The following is a 17553-nucleotide window of genomic DNA, read 5'->3' on the forward strand; positions in this document are numbered from 1 at the left end:
CATCTGTTACGAACTAGGATAGGCACCAACAACAACTACTCGATAAGAGTAATGGTCGAAGTTGAATCAAGACCTTACAAATGTAAGGGTCATAAGACAAGTCAGAGAGAGTGTCTCTGGCTTGAATATCGGTATCACAACAACTTAAGATTGGGGGTCTTAAGCGAAGGAAGCTCTGGGTAAAACCTAGTAAGATTAAAGTAAAGATCTACTAAGTACATGACTGGGTTTATATAGACATAAGTACTTTAGGGCCAGTACGTATACGTCAGCGACGAGTCATAGATAAGACCAAGTCAGAGATAAGGGTGAGTCATAGATAAGAAAAGAGTGAGTCACCTAGCGATGGCAGCTGTTACAATCGTGGTTACCCCCTATCTCTTTTTCCTCATATACTTGTGTATTACGTCATGACTGCACCCGGCTGTGCCATCATTAGACTAACATCCTTCTATATCTGTATTACAGTACGACTGCCATGTGCCGTCGCTAGCTGACTCACTTCCTTATCTCTGACTCACCTATGATGTCACCAGATGACTCACCAGATGACTCGCTCCCTTATCTCTGACTCGTCCTGATGACGAATACGTACCTGCCCTAAAGCAGGCTAAACCTATATAAACTCGGTTATGTACTTAGATAGACTTCACTTTAATCTACTAGGTCTTACCTGACTATCCTTCGCTTAGGACCCCCAATCCTAAGCCGTCTGATAACTGATATTCAAGTCGGAGACACTCTCTTCAATTTGTCTTAAGAACCTTACATTTGTAAGGATACGATCCAGCTTCAGGCGTCACTCTTATCGAGTACCTGTTGTCGCGCCCATCCTAGTTCGCCGTAACAGCAGCAGCGATCGTGGTGTAATACAGATATGGCAGAAGGAAGTCTAATGATGGCGCCATAAGGCACGGTCATGATGTAATACACAAGGAAGGAATAGGGAAAATGAATAGGGGCAAACATTACTGTAACATTACCCCATGTTTAGGAACGAAGTCACTGACTTCAGTTATCCTGATTGGCCCAGTAGATGGGGTCGGCGTCGTAGTTTGAGTGAAGCAAATCATCTTGCTCTTCAGTGATAGAGAATGATCTATCGCTTAACTCAGCAGCGTGGTAGATAGCGTCCTGCTCGATCTCCCAATGAGAGAGGGCTTTGTAGAAACCAGGGTCAGTCCACACCAGTGGGATGACCACTTCACCTCTTAAGTCTTTACAAAAGACTGATAGGTGTCCAGGTGCATACTCCTTGCAAACCCGACAGTAATATGCAGGGCAATTCTTATGGCGATGTCCAGCAGTGCAGCAGTTGCAACATACAACATTATTGACTGGTGCTGTTTTTACGACAGTGATGGTGGTGGATTGGTCAGGGGGAGAGGGGGATCTCAACTGTTTGAGTGTTTTATGAGGGGAAGCTGATGCAGCTCATTTGGTGGCGATGCGGGAAGATCTTCTTTTGAGCAGGTATCTTCGTGTAGTGGGCGCGATGGGGGTAGGATACAGAGAAGCTGGTACATCAAGTACAGCAATAGGAGGGATATTATTATCCTGATGCTCAGCAGTAGCTGCTGCAGGGACCGGCAGTGGGACGGGAGTGGCAACATGCGGGGAAGGGGAGCATGCGACTGGGTCAAGGGCGATACGTTCTGTGACAATGTGGATAGCTTCTCGGATAGCTTCTCTAGTATCGTCAGGCAATAGACGGATTGCAGTATTACAAATACGGATATGAAGGTGGTGGAAGATGGTCTTATGACACTCATCTTCCAAAAGGTTGGCAGTATGCTTGATGAGGCTGGCGTCTCTGATAATCCTGATAATGAGTCCGCTAGATATTGCTCCTCTCTCTCCTAGAAGGCAATCTATTTCTATAGCGTATTGTTGGGACATGATGGCGGATTCGAATAGAGTGCTAGTTTCAATCTGATCAATGACTGAAAAATAATCAGTAAGTGTAGAGTTGTCAGTGAGGGTTGAGTCAGAGGCTGGTGGGGATGGTACTGGGGAGGATGTGTTATTGGCAAAGTTAATGGCGGTGGCGGTTTGATAGTCAAGAAGAGATAGTGGGTGGGCATTTCCTTCAGCTACAGTGTTCATAGCGGCAGTGAGTTCTTCAATGTGTAATATACAGAGGCGTAGTCATTCGAGGGAGGACATTGCTTCAAGTCTATAACTTGTGAGCCTTCTTATAGGCAGCAAGGATGTTGGTAGCGTTGCTGAGGTTTTCCTCAGGGACCCATTCATTACTGGCGGAGGAGTATCCTTTCCAGGATAAAAGATAGCATCTTTGTTTACCCGTGCCTTTGTGCGATAAGATCGCATCAATCTCATATTCTTCTTCATTATCAATGACATCTGGGGGAGGGTCGTGGAAGTTTGGACCATGAATTTCCATCTCTTGATAGGACGATAGTTCAGAAGCATGGAATGTGGGGTGAACTTTCCACTGTGGTGGTAGTTGGAGTGTGAAAGTGATGGGGGAGAGGATGGCAGTGACTGGGAAAGGACTGTATCGCTTAGGCGTGAGTTTCTGTGATGGTAACTGTGTGATTAGGTTCTTTCCAGATAACCAAACCTTATCTCCTATCTTCCATGGGTGATACTTCTGCCCATGGGTTCATTCTGCCATTCACTGCATAGCGAGGTTATGACAAGAGAGAGCCTCCTCTCTAGATTTCTGGAGAGAGCGGAGTCTATCTTCCACTGCTGGAACTGTAGAATCGGGGAGTGTGTGGGGAAGGGCTCATGGTTCGTATCCCATCATTAGAAAGAATGGTGAGGTGTTACGGGAATCGTGTTTCCAGTGGTTGTGCACAAATTCCACCATAGGAAGATGTTCTACCCAATCTTCAGGGTAATTTTGGCAGTAGATTCAGAGATACATTTTGAGCTCCTGGTTGAGTCATTCGGTCTGGCCATCAGTCTGAGGATGATAAGCGGTGGATGCTGCTATGTTGTATTTCAAGAGCTTGGCGAGGGCACATGAGAACTTGGATATGAATTGCGGTCCACAATCAGAAATGACTTTTTCATGTAGGCTGAATCGTCGGTAAACATATTTGAAGAATTTCTTGGCAACCCCTTCGGAAGTGATGGTTTTTGTACATGGGATCAGAATTACCCCCTTCATAAGCCCATGGTCTACCATGACCATGACAGAATCAAAACCAGCACAAGGGGGAAGATCAGTGATAAGGTTGACGGAGACCTGGGTGAACAGGGTGGTGGCAGCGGATGGGATTGGGACAAGGGGAGGTGTCATCGGGTGGGTATCGGATTTCATCTGCTGGCAAAGGGTGCAGCTGTCAACGTATTTATGGATATAGGTGCCCATAGAGGGCCACCAAAAGTCCCATTTGACAAGTTCTTCAGTCTTAAAACATCTGGGGTGACTGGCAGTGGGGTGATCATGCATTGTTCTAAAATAATATGACGACCAGCAGGATGAACATAAGTGCAGTCCTTATAGTAGAGGACATTGTCTGTGATTTTCCAATCTGCAAGAGCAGACTTCATCAGGGGAAGGGAGAGACCATCCAAGGCATCAGAGGTGGCTTTGAAAATGGGGTCGGGGTCGGAGGGGTCGGGGTTTGCGAGGGAGGTCATAAGTTCGACATCAAGAAGTCGGACAAACAAGGAGTCGGGAAGAAGGGTAATATCTTCATTATCATTACTGGAATCAGTCCCATGGTCAGGATGTCGAGAGAGTGTCAGGGGCTGCGAGTTTGGTCCCGGCAACATGGTGGAGTTCTATGTCATAACAGGATAGGATCAACTGCCAGTGAGCTTGCCTGTGAGTCAATTTCTGAGCAGTGCGGAAGTACAACGGGTTTTTATGGTCAGTGAAGACAAGGACGGGATGGGGGTTTCCTTCCAAGTAATGACGCCATTCTATTAAGGCATGGATGACCGCCAGTAATTCACGATCAAAGATCTGATAGTTTCGTTCTGCTGGGTTCAGGGTCTGTGACAAGTAACTGCAGGGATGATACATCCCATTTTCATCGGTCTGCAGTAGTACTGCACCGGTAGCTACCAGCGAGGCGTCAGTTGCTATGGCGAATTGGCAGCTGGGATCTGGGTTACGAAGAATGGGTTGCTTCAGAAAGCAGTCTTTGAGTGTGGTAAAGGCGGTAGAGCAGGCCTCTGACCATTGGAACATGGTGGCTTTCTTTGTCAAGTCGATCAATGGTCTGGCAATGTCGGAATAGTGAGAGATGAAGTTTCGGTAGAAGTTACAAAACCCTAGAAATAATTGGACTTCTTTCACTGTTGTGGGGGTTGGCCAGTCTCGAATACCATCGGTTTTAGCGACATCCATTGCCACACAGCCTGGGCATATAATCATTCCCAAGTATTCCACTTCTTGTGCATCAAACGTGCATTTCTCCAGTTTCAAAAACAATTTCTCATGACAGATCCTTTCAAGAATGCGCTGGGTTTGGTTGTGATGGGAGGAGAGGTCATTTGAGAAAATTAGGATGTCATCCATGTATATGATGAGCCATCCTTTGTTTATCTCCTGTTGGAATGTCCGGTTCATATATGCTTGAAAGGTAGCCAGGGAATTACAGAGACCGAAAAACATAACGTTCAGCTTAAAGAGACCATATTCCGTGGTGAAGGCGGCCTTCCATCTGTTGTCAGGATGGATACGGATATTGTTGTATCCAGAACGAACGTCCATCTTTGTGAAGTATTTGGCACCATGCAACCAAGCGATTAATGAGAGCGGCAGTGGAAGAGGATAGGCGTTCTTAACTGTCCAGTCATTGATATACCGGTAGTCTTGACAAGGACGAAGGTCTCCGCTTTTCTTTCCTACAAAGAAGAAACCGCTTGCTTGTGGCAATTTTGACTCTGAGATGAATCCTTTCTGCACGTTTTCTTTGATAAAAGCCTTGACCGCTGTCCGTTCAGCTTCTGACAAAGGGTACACCTTGGACGTTTTAGGAATAAATCCAGGTTTCATTTCAATACGGTGATCTATACCAGGTTGTTCGGGAGGTAACTGATTAAGACCGTCTTTTGCGAAAATATCAGCGAAATCGTGAAGATAGGAAGGGACGAGTTCTTCGAATGATTTCTTTTTCTGTTCAAGTCCAGCAGCTAGTGCAAACTGTTGCGCTTTATTGCTGGTCTTGACATATTCCGTCGGTCATGTCAGGGGTGTAACCGTAGGTCGCTGTTCTGCGATGCTAGTACCATCCTTGGTCAAGGGTGTATCCATAGAGACATTGTTAATAACCTGCAGCTCGGAAGTGTCAGCGGGGTACTCGACTAAAAATTCATCGTCTTCTAGGTGGTACGTAGCAATTTCGCATACAGGTGGTGCGTAGTTTGTGGTCCATACATCATCTTTGGTGTCAAAGGAGTTGTCATCGTCATCAGGGATGGGATCTAGGTCTGGGAGTGTCGGAGGTGCTTCTTTGTCTGGGATTTCTTCTATTGTGGCCCGAGGTGTCAGTTCTTTTCTCACAGGAGGCGCCTTTGGCAGCACTACAACTGGAGTTGGTTCTGGTCTTAGATCATTGCTTGAGGGTTTCTCAAACAAAGGCAGAAGGTTGTTCTTCTTCTGTTTGATATCGACTTCTTCTTCTATTTGATCGCTTTTCTTGGTTCTCGAGAGTTCTAGCGTTTCCGCGTTCCATCAGATTACTGGGTCCATGGCATGTAGCCAGGGGATCCCGAGTAAGATCTGATCACGCTGGCTAAGCCACACAATATTAAACTTTCCAATCATGGAACATTTATCTATCTTGACAATGAGGACGCAATAGTGAGTGATGGTGCCTCCTTTTGCATAACTCCCATCCATGGTAGTAACCCAGAATGGTTTCGTGAGTTTGTGCGTTCATATCCTGTGGGTTCTGACGAAGTCCTCTGAGATAAAGGTTCCGGCTGTGCCAGAGTCAACAACAGCTGTTGTTTCGATGGTTTTTAGACGAGTTTTGGAAATGAGGGAAATGGGAACACGAAGCTCCTTTCTGATTCCAATTCTCTGTACAAGTCTGATAGGTACATCGGAAGATTCTGATGTTGATCCAGTCTTCCATATCAAAAATCCTCTGCGAGGCAGCAAATAGCTGTTTCTTCTTCGTCATCACTGTCATTGATCTCATTGTGACAGACTGGGGTTTTCCCATTCTTCTTCTGGGGACAGGCTCTTGTCATATGTCCCTTCTGATGACACGTGAAGCATAATCCTTTCTTCATGTGGTCACTTCTCTCTGCTTCTGAGAGCCGATCTACTTCCATGGCGTTTGGATCGTGTCGGTCGATAGAAGGTCTTGGTATGTAGCGCTGGCCATTTGGCTTGGTAGGGGCGTGATGAGTCTGTCGGAACATTGCGCCTCTTTGCCAGTTGCTGTCTAGCCTAATGGCTGTGGCAACATACTTATCAAAGTCTATGGGAACGGTCTCCATTTGGTAGATGGCGTTACCAATCCCTTTCTTGAGCCCGTTGTTGAAGAACATGATCAAGATGGCATCTTGCTTTACGGATGCTTGCACAGCAAGGGTCTTGAAGCTGGCGATGTAGGAGGTGAGATCGCCTGTCTGCTTCAGGGTACAGAGCTTGTTCATGGCTGTGCTGACAGCGTCTGCTGGTATGAAGGCTTCTTTGAATTTCATTTCAAAATTTGCGAAAGTCCCATAGGACTTGGAGACGGAGTTGTCAACTTCGGTGTAGAAGGTGAGTGCCCAACCCATGGCACTTTCTTTGGTCATGTACGCGAGGGCAGTAATGACTTTCTTTTCATTGGTGTTGTAGATCATCACGTTAAGTGCAAAGTATGCCTTAATCGTGTACAACCATCTCAAGGCCTGCTGGGGCTCCCCATTGTAGGATGTGGGTGCTCCAGCTTTGAGTTCTGCAGTGTTTGTCGACATCCTGAGCATTCTGGTCTAGTGATGCTTCTGTTGCGTAGGGGACGTCTGGTCTCTCTCTATGTCGTTCTGTTTCTGTGTGTAGGGGACATCTGGTCTCCTCTACGTCGTTCTGTTTCTGGTGTCTGGGACCTGCCAGATGGACAGGGTTGGGGTAGGACTTTAATCTTTTGTTATGAACTAGGATAGGCACCAACAATGACTACTCAATAAGAGTAATGGTCGAAGTTGGATCAAGACCTTACAAATGTAAGGGTTGTAAGACAAGTCAGAGAGAGTGTCTCTGGCTTGAATATCGGTATCACAACAACTTAAGATTGGGGGTCTTAAGCGAAGGAAGCTCTGGGTAAAACCTAGTAAGATTAAAGTAAAGATCTACTAAGTACATGACTGGGTTTATATAGACATAAGTACTTTAGGGCCAGTACGTATACGTCAGCGACGAGTCATAGATAAGACCAAGTCAGAGATAAGGGTGAGTCATAGATAAGAAAAGAGTGAGTCACCTAGTGACGGCAGCGGCGATCGTGGTGTAATACAGATATGGCAGAAGGAAGTCTAATGATGGCGCCATAAGGCATGGTCATGACGTAATACACAAGGAAGGAATAGGGAAAATGAATAGGGGCAAACGTTACTGTAACATCATCTCTCAAATTTTTGGAAAGACGGCACTTTGTGTGAGGGTGTCAATGTCGACGTCGGGTCGCTGCCTGCACTCTATGCGAATCTCATACTGCTGTTGTAGTGGCTGCGGGGGAGGTGGGGGTGTGTTTGGGTGTGGAGGCTGCAGTAGATGTGGGGGTTCGTCTGGGTGCAGAGGCTGTGGTGGATGTGGAGGTCCATCATGGTGGGGGAATTCGTCATGGTGCGAAGGCTTGTCATGGTGGGGAGGCTCATCAGGGTGCGGAGGCTTGTCATGGTGTGGAGGCTCGTCAGCCTGAGGTTCGTGCTGCAAATCAGATAGTTAGCACTCCATTCGAGTTGAAGACACTAATAAAAATGGCTGACTCATATGCATTTGTCACATTGAGTGTTACATCTAAGGTTTTCATTCTCCCTAGCTTGTTTGACGAGATCTTGAAGTGCGGCTGTGCGATGAGCACTGGGGGGTATAGATGTTCTGTCAGAAGAGTTTGAAGATAAAGTGCAGCCTGCAGCCACCTCCCCAGCACCCAGTTCCAGCTCCATGGTATGTCCCCATAGTTCTCGGCTAGTTCGCATCTTCTCTCACTCCTCCTCTGTACTAGCCTCTTGTAGATGTCAGTGCCATGTGGATTTGGCAACTCTATGGGGTTGGCCAAGATTGTGCTTGGTGCACAGACAAACATATAGCTGCCTGTCTGAGCTCAAGCTCAAGGCAGGTAACATTCTGAAATATTGAATCAGATTAGTATGAGAGGATGGCACAGATAGTACATACTTGTAGTACAAAAACTCAATGATACGATGCTGGTGCAATGCAATGCAATGCAATGTTGGCGCGATGTGATGTGATGTTTTGCAATGCGATACGACGTCGTTTTACAAAACACAACGAAACTTCTCATGATTCAGCAGATTCCGTCATAGTACAAATAAGGTAACTAACTTCTCAGCAGCTGTGATCCCCTCCGGTCACAACTGGTTTTTACTGGGCTTCATATCCAACTCATTCCCAGATCCCCTTCCACTGTGTGCTCCACACCTCAGCAGGATCGACTACACTCTGGATTTACCCCTGAGCTCTGGACCATTGGATCTCCACTGCTAGCCTAAACCATAACCCCCTGTCCCATCCACCCTATGTACACTCCATCCAGCAAGACATCCAGACTTCACCTCATCTCAGATTCTGGACTCTATCCACCTTCTCATATCCCAGTCCCATATCCACCTTGTCTTCTGGATCCCCAGACCTCCGGATATTAACTCCGGACCTATTCCCACCCTCTGTCCAATATCCTGCACCTATCCCCATTTAGGCATTCTCTGCCTTTCCGGCTTTCAGTTACCTCTTGTTCCGTCTTGCTTATTGATCCTTGTATGAGTCTTCATCTCTGAGTTCATTTACTTATGTTCTGTCTTACTTACTAATGTGTTTCCACATGCTCATACATAGCCTTGCTCCTTTGCTTACTGATCCCCTCAGATATTGTTCAGTATATAACCCCTGTAGATACTCATGTAGTTCCTTAGTTTGAATATCAACTTAGACTTGCCCAATCCTCTCTTGGACTTTGATCCACCTAAGTCTGTCCTACCCATCAGGCCTAGGGATTGATTCCCTAGGCCAGAGCTCCACCTTTCTGGCACTTACCCTCTTTCCAGACTTAGGTCCAATCCCTGTCTCTCCAACTCTACCTTAGGGTAGTCTACCTCTGTTTGTTTCTACATCAGACTCCGTCTGATGTAGCCCCTATTCCTTCTGGACCTCCGGACCTCCTGTCTCTCATACCTCTGGGCATCCTGTCCTTCGGACATTCTGCCCTCTGTACCTTCGGACATTCTGCCCTCTGTACCTTCGGACATTCCATCCTCCTGACCCTCGGACATCCTATCCTTCTGTCCTTTGGACATCCTGCCCTCTGTACCTTCAGATATCCTTCCTTCTGTCCTCCATCATCCCACCCTCCTGTCCTCCTGTCCTCCTGTCCTCCTGTCCTCCAGTCCTCCAGACCTTCAGACCTCCTATCCTTCCATCCTGTTTCCTGTAGAAGTATTACCTTGCAGTGGGAACTCTCTTGAGCACTTCCTGCATTCCTCCGGAAGTCCTCCCACACTCTCTACCAGAGTAGCCAGCCTCCAGAAGTCCTTCAGACTTCGTCAGACCATCATCGGACTTCCCCTGAAATGAAGGGCACATACTTAGGTAAGGGGCACAGCATACAAGCTGAGGCCAAGCCCCTCTGAGTCACTCTCTCTCCCCCTTGAGCATGGTTCTTAACAGTCTCAATGTTTGTGACTTTTCATGTAGTTTCTTTATCATGAGCCAGGGTGTGAGAATATGACTAAGCCATAGGGAGGTGTGGGAAAGCTCTGCCTCTAAGCTTTAAGTTTGATCCCTCTAGCATGAGAAAATTATGTCATGAAGTGAAGACATGGTTCATTTAATTTGATGACTCATTGAGACACTTTTTTGACTTTCAGTTTGACCAACACAATCTTTATAATTCTGGTACTTGGTGTTTCCTCCTGTTGCTCTAATTACTTCTGCCACTCTTCTATGCATAATATCCATCAATATGAGGCATTCCTCATCAACAATATTGCCCCACTCTGCTGCAACTCTCTCCCACAGTTGAAATAACCCCTATTGAGGATCTTGATAGATTGCAAGTGATATCTTGAGTGATTACCAGGGCTGTTTAATGGGGTTGAGGTCTGAGAACTGGACTTGCCATGATAGAACACTGATACCATAGTTTTCAAACCATTTTATGGTCAACTTGAAGTATGCTTAGGGTCATTATCTTGTTAGAAGGTAATGTTTTCTTCATTAATTCTTGATTCTTGCATGCTTCTGAGCAGATACTTTTCCAAAATTGAAATGTGCTGCTTCACATTCATCCTCCCACCCACCTTACAGAGAATTCCTACTCCATTCCACCTCATACAACACCATACCATCAAGTTTCCTACTCTATACTCTAGTGTTTGCTTGACCTTTCTTTCTTCTAGTAGTTCTTTTGCATTTCATTACATATATTCCTAGCTATCTGGCCCCATCCTATTGATTTTTGTTTCATCTGACCAGGTAGCCCTATTCCAGTCCTCAACAGTCCAATATTGAGGCTTTAAAGCAAAGGCCAATCTCCTTCCTATATGGGCTGAAGACAGGAAAGGCTTTTCTGCCTGTTTACAGCTTTAAGATTGGCTGCCTTAAGAGTACCCCTGACTATTTGAGTGGAGAGAGCAGTGTAGATGATGTAATTAATGAATTTGGTGGCTTGAGTAGCATTGCCTAGTTGGAATATTATGAACAAGAGATTTTTTGTTATATGATGTAAGCTTGAAAGGACAATCTAATTTGATATTTTTCTTATCTGGAATGACTTTTTATGATCCTAATGATAGTAACCCTGCTCAGACCAGTTTTAGTAGCAATCTGCCTGGTATACAGATTAGACAAGCTGATGATAATAACAATAGGGGCTATTTCAGCTGTGGGAAAGAGTTGCAGCAGAGTGGGGCAATATTGTTGATGAGGAATGCCTCATATTGATGGATATTATGCATAGAAGAGTGGCAGAAGTAATTAGAGCAACAGGAGGAAACACCAAGTACCAGAATTATAAAGATTGTGTTGGTCAAACTGAAAGTCAAAAAAGTGTCTCAATGAGTCATCAAATTAAATGAACCATGTCTTCACTTCATGACATAATTTTCTCATGCTAGAGGGATCAAACTTAAAGCTTAGAGGCAGAGCTTTCCCACACCTCCCTATGGCTTAGTCATATTCTCACACCCTGGCTCATGATAAAGAAACTACATGAAAAGTCACAAACATTGAGACACTTTTTTGAGCCACTGTAGATAATGGGGAATTCAAGACTGCTTCCATGTGAGAGTGGCTCCTCTCATGTGGGACCCAGTATCAATTCATGGCAGCTTTTACTTCTACTCAGAATGAGTGTGTCAAACACCTTCATTGGATTCTGATGGGTAAAGTGCATGCCATGTGTTCAGCCTGTGATGTTCCACCAAACTGCTAGGACAAGTTTATACTTACTGCCAACTACCTTTCTAACCACACTCCAGTTGCCTTGCAGGTAGGTCATACATCCTACAAACATTGGTTTGCCCATAAACCTGACTTGTCCCATCTATGTGAAATCAGATGTTGTGCTTTTGTGCTTGTCCAGAACCAACACAACCCCAAAATCTTCAATCACTCTGTTGAGCATGTCCTCATTGGATACTCCCTTGATTCAAAGGCCTATTGGTGCTATCACTGTGAATCCCACAAGGTTTTCATATCCTATCATGTGTCTTTTATTGAGTCTCACAATAATAGCTCTACCTCCCTGCACCCTGGATGCATTGTTGACAACTCACCTGCTCCTTCATGTCCTGATACCCCACCCACCACTGATGTCACTGCTCCAGTTCCCCACCCTCAACTCACACCCAACTCTGCTTCTTCTGGCCCCTTGGATGTGCCTCCCATTTGTTGCTCCACATGCACACCTGTACTATCCAAATGTCAATGTGCTGCTAAAGATATACCTTATATACCTGCTTGTTAAGAACCATGTTGCTCAAGGGGGAGAGAGACTGACTCAGAGGGGCTTGGCCTCAGCTCATACACTGTGCCCCTTACCTGAGTATGTGCCCTTCATTTTATATGAGGTCCAATGATGGTCCAATGAAGTCTGGAGGACTTCCAGAGGCTGGCTACTCTGGTGGAGTGCTGGAGGACTTCTGGAGGAGCATGGGAAAATGTCCAGAGGAATGCAGGAAGTGTTCAGGAGAGTTCCCACTGCAAGGTAATACTTCTACAGGAAACAGGATAGGAGGTTCAAAGGTCCAGAGGACAGGAGGGCAGGATGACAGAGGACAGAAAGACAGGATGCCCAGAGGTACAAGGGACAGGAGGTCTGGAGGTCCAGAAGGAATAGGGGCTACATCGGACGAAGTCTGATGTAGAAACAAATAGAGGTAGACTATCCTAAGGTAGAGTCAGAGAGACAGGGATTGGACCTAAGTCCAGAAAGAGGGTAAGTGCCAGAAAGGCAGAGCTCTGGCCTAGGGAATCAATCCCTAGGCCTGATGGGTAGGATAGATTTAGGTAGACCAAGGTCCAAGAGAGGATTAGGCAAGTCTAAGTTGATATTCAAACTAAGGAACTACATGAGTATCTACAGGGGTTATATACTGAACAATATCTGAGGGGATCAGTAAGCAAAGGAGCAAGGCTATGTACGAGCATGTGGAAACACATTAGTAAGTAAGTCAGAACATAAGTAAATGAACTTGGAGATGAGGACTCATACAAAGATCAGTAAGCAAGATGGAACAAGAGGTAACCAAAAGCTGGAAGGCAGAGAATGCCTAAATGGGGATAGGCACAGGATATCGGACAGAGGGTGGGAATAGGTCTGGAGATCTGGGGATCCAGAAGACAAGGTGGATACAGGACCGGAATACAAGAGGGTGGATAGAGTCCAGAATCTGAGATGAGGTGAAGTCCAGATGTCTTGCTGGATGGAGTGTACATAGGGTGGATGGGACAGGGGGTTATGGTTCAGGCTAGCAGTGGAGATCCAATGGTCCAGAGCTCAGGGGTAAATCCAGAGCGTAGTCAATCCTGCTGAGGTGTGGAGCACACAGTGGAAGGGGATCTGGGAATGAGTTGGATATAAAGTGTGGTCCGGACATAGGCTCGGAAGGCATGGGAATATGATGGAACATGGGTCTGGATCATGGGATATGACACTGCTGCTTAGCGCACCATCCTAGCTTCAATGGCAGCCACTGAACAGTTGCAGAACCTTGAGTACACTTCCTCCAACAGTTCACACAACCTTGCACTAGCTGCTTGTGCCACTGATGCTGGACTTGCAAATCTTGAGGCCAAAATTGCCTATCTTACAAAGGTTTTTGCTGCCATGCCTGATAACTTCAAGCATGAACATCCCAGTAACCCAACTACCTATGCCAAGGCCATGAGATCCAAGCACACAGAACAATGGACTGGAGTAATGTATAAAGAATTTGACTTACTTTGCAACCTTGGCATTTACAAGCTTATACCACATTCTGATCAGGTTACAAGGTGATGAAGGGTCGGTCTGTATTTAAGCTAAAATGTAACCAATATAGGGTACCTGCACATTTCAAAGCACACTATGTCTGTCATGGTTACTCTACTGTTTGAGGACAAGACTATACCAAGACTTCTGCACCAACTGCCCATCTTGAGTCCTTCTGTATCCTGGCCTACCTCAGTGCAGCTCTTGACTGGGAGGTTGAGCAGCTTGACATTAAGACAGCCTTCCTCTATGGGCTACTCAACTCTAATGAGGTGTGCTATATGGAGCACCCCGAGGGATTTGTGAAACCCAGTTTTGAGGACCATGTTTGGCAACTACAAAAGGAACTTTATGGCATGAAACAAAGTGGCTTAGTTTGAAACTATAATCTCAATGATACCATGCTATCCTGGGGCTTTAAGTGTCTAGCAAGTGAATACTGTATCTATTTCTGATGCACTGATATCAGTATCCTCCTTATTGCTATTCATGTTGACAACTTCTTTACCATAGGCAGCTTGAAAGTTGTCCTCACTGACTTCAAGACCCAACTCCACACCAAATGGCAAGTCACTGACCTTGGTGAAGCAAGCTTCTGTCTTGGCATTGTAATTGAACATGACCACAATGCCTGTACCATTGCACTATCTCAGATTGCCCTTGTTGATCACATCATTGTGCAATTTGGCCTGAAGGATACTGTCCCCACACTAATTCCTCTGGAACCTGGCCTGCATTTGTTCTATTGAGATTACTCTCCTCACAATGATGCTGAATGTGACCTTATGGCATGTACCCCATATTGGTCCCTATCAGCATCAGTTGGGTCTACTGGTTCCTTTGGTGGCAGTTGCACTCACTTTGCAGGTTTTTCAGACTTTGTCCCTGGACTTCTGCCCTTGCTGTTTCTCACTGTCACTGGGACAGTGTTGTGAGTGACAATGTTGTCCACTTCTAGCATTGGATTGTCACTGGCACAAATGGATTCTGAGTCTGCATTTGGTGGGTCAACAGACACCCATTCTGTTGAAAGAGCTTCTGTGTGTGTCATTACATCTCCTTGAGGTGCTGACTGCTCCCACTTGATGGACTCTGCAGGGCCACCTTGCAATTCTGGTGCAGTTCCAGGGCTATCATTGAAGACCACATGTCTTGATTTGAACAGTTTCTGACTTGCAATGTCCAGAAGAATATATGCCTTGGTGGCATACTTGTAGCTGAGCAAGATACATCAACAAGCATGAGGATCAAGCTTGGGTCATTGGTCTTTTGGTATCAGGGAGTAGGCTCTGCAGCCAAAAGCTCTCAAACCTAAGATATTGACCTTGCAACTGGTGAGTTTTTCAAACAGTGTCTGTCCCTTTATTCCTAATGCAGGACCACATGCAATGAGGTAGGATGCTGTGCAGAATGCATGGGACCAATAGGTCTTTGGTAGCCCAGAGTCAATCAGCATTGCAAGGGCACAATTTGTGAGCATTTTGTTCATTTGCTTGGCAAGTCCATTCTGTTTGGGCATATCAGGTATAGTTGTTTGATATACAATTCTGCAGGAATAAAGATGTGCTTCAAACTATGTAAGAGGTACTTTCCTCCATTATCTGTGTGAAAAACACAGACCCAGTTGTGTGAGAATTCAACCTGTTTCAGCTTGGTGTTGTGTAATGATTCAATGGTTGCTTGCCATTCCTTGAACTTGGCTAGTGCTTCACTTTTGTGCTTTATAAAGAATATCCATGGGTAGCATGTATTGTTGTTGATGAAGGTGATCCAGTACCAGGTGACTGTAGTGTGATAGGTCCACCTATGTCTGAATGTATCAAGGCCAGCAGTGCTACAGCTGTTTTCCTTTCATGCTTGAATGGGAGCTTCTTCATCTTTACTTTTACATAGCTCTCACAGAAGTCTTCCTTGCCTATCACTGACATTATGCCTTTTAGGTACCCCTTGATTACTATGCACTTAATGCTTTCATGGTCCACATGGCCAAGATGGTGGTGTAGCACATTAATATCAGTCACAAGGTGTGTCAATTCACAATGATCAGCTACTGAAGTGATAGGTTCTGAAACAAGATGGTACAGGTTTCTGTGTCCTTTGCCTTCTGTAATAATAACATCACTTGTCTTGTCTTATATCTCACATGTTAGGCCATTGAATATGATGCAGTGGTGATGTGCCAGTTGTCATATGGATAGCAGCATGACTGTGAGGTTAGGGGCATACAGTACATCATTGATAATCAGGTGATGCTGTTCACCTTGGAGGTGTTGCATGCATTGCATGGAGTCATCACCAAGGTAGATGAGGACAGGTTTGTGCAGCTTTTGATAGGTGGATTTGACAAACTAGTGTCTGTGAGGTGTCATGTGATGAGAGCAGCTGGAGTTGATGAGTATGTCCTTGGAGTGATGAGTAATGTTCACACTTATAGCCAGCACATTTCATTAATGTCTTTGTAATATAAATACATTCATTGCAACAGTGCTTTGTATAGGCATGTTTGACTTTCTCACTTCTAGTCTTGGTCTCAATGCTGCCTGTATCTGATTCATCACTGTTCAAGTCTATATCCAAGTCCATATCTGCCTTGTTGGCTTTGGCCTTGCTGGACTTCTCTTATTCTCATGGTTTCCACCTCTGTTTCTTACACTCCTTCTTTGCATCCTTTAGATCCTGACAATCCTTTGTGGCATGGCCATGTGACTCATGGTAATCACAGTATTGGCCTTGGTCATGATTACTGCTCGTACCTGTGGGGGTATTGGTGATGAGGGCAGATGGTGGTTCTGAGGGTGTTAAGCTACCCTTGACAAGTAAGGATTGTGAGAGGAGTTGGGTAGAGACAGTCTCAAAAGTGAGCATGGAGTTGGCAGAAAGTGACTAGAGCAGAGATATTGTGAATGTGTCCCAGATAGATATGGATGGCAATAAAATTAACATGAGGAATGCTTGCATCTCATCCCTAATTGCCTTTCTCATCGCCATGAGTTTTTGGTTGTCAGTGGCAAAGGTGGCAATATGCTCTTCCATTGACAAAGTGTTAGCATACTTCCACTGCATCATGCTCCTGAGTGTGAAAAATGTGTTTAGCCCTGGATTGGTGCCTTGGTGAACCTTTTCAAGTTTCTCTTATGTAGATGTGGCAGATATCTTGTCAGCAATTAGGTCTAATGTCTCATTGCTAATGTACTCAATGATGATTCTGAGCACTTTGTCATTACAAATTTTCCAGGTGTCAGAGAGTTGATGCAGTTGAGAGTGCAGAGGATGAGGGAGTAGTGGCTGAAGTGGACAAGGCAGTGGCAACAGCAGACTACTGGATAGTGGAGGGTGCACTGGCTGGTGTTATAAACTAGGATGGTTCTAAACAGTCAAGTTCAAAAGAGAACCATCAATGACTGAGTTCGTTATCTTAAACAAGAGAGGATTGTAAGACTAACAATGAGGAGTGCTTGTTATTAGAATCAAAGATTCAGACAACTAAGAATTGGAGGTCCTTAGTGAAAGATCAGGTAAAACCTAGTAAGATTCAAGTAAAGTACTATGGTGTATAAAGTCACATATTTATAGAGAATAGCTAAGAGAGTTTAGGGCAGGTGCAAGTAAGTAAAGATACAAGCAAGTGCCTAATAAGGATAAAAACAACAAAGTCAGTGAAAGACTGAAATGGGACAAACAACAAGATAACAAATGATAAGATCATCTAACAATGGCAAGTAGTAATCATGATGTAATACAATGTGAGACAAAAAGAAAAGAGAATAGGGGTATACATTGATTGTAACAGCTGGCAGTGTTGATGGGTCTGGGTCATCTCCAGAGACAGTACCCCAGACTTTTTCCCACTGCAGTTTTCCTTGGATCCAGATCTTCCAGGTCAGATAGTTGTGTTCAGACAAAATGGGAATGTTAGTCAATA

The 17553-nt window shown here is 45.1% G+C and overlaps 3 protein-coding genes across 3 annotated transcripts; 1 reads left to right on the forward strand and 2 right to left on the reverse strand.

Annotated features, from left to right (window-relative positions):
• Nucleotides 1-7549: 7549 nt before the first annotated feature.
• Nucleotides 7550-9456, reverse strand: BJ212DRAFT_1476173 (uncharacterized protein; the record flags this gene model as incomplete). Its single annotated transcript, XM_041339334.1, has 2 exons — nt 7550-7849; nt 9319-9456. 2 exons carry the CDS (start codon nt 9454-9456, stop codon nt 7550-7552), a joined length of 438 nt encoding a protein of 145 aa, XP_041198599.1.
• A 5433-nt stretch (nt 9457-14889) lies between these two features.
• On the reverse strand, nt 14890-15120 carry BJ212DRAFT_1260503 (uncharacterized protein; the record flags this gene model as incomplete). Its single annotated transcript, XM_041330115.1, has 1 exon — nt 14890-15120. One exon carries the CDS (start codon nt 15118-15120, stop codon nt 14890-14892), a length of 231 nt encoding a protein of 76 aa, XP_041198600.1.
• A 1281-nt stretch (nt 15121-16401) lies between these two features.
• On the forward strand, nt 16402-16990 carry BJ212DRAFT_1295944 (uncharacterized protein; the record flags this gene model as incomplete). Its single annotated transcript, XM_041332375.1, has 3 exons — nt 16402-16488; nt 16546-16742; nt 16867-16990. 3 exons carry the CDS (start codon nt 16402-16404, stop codon nt 16988-16990), a joined length of 408 nt encoding a protein of 135 aa, XP_041198601.1.
• Nucleotides 16991-17553: the final 563 nt, after the last annotated feature.

The sequence above is a fragment of the Suillus subaureus genome (genome assembly GCF_016647635.1).
Source record: "Suillus subaureus strain MN1 chromosome Unknown BJ212scaffold_3, whole genome shotgun sequence".
Taxonomy (NCBI): domain Eukaryota; kingdom Fungi; phylum Basidiomycota; class Agaricomycetes; order Boletales; family Suillaceae; genus Suillus; species Suillus subaureus.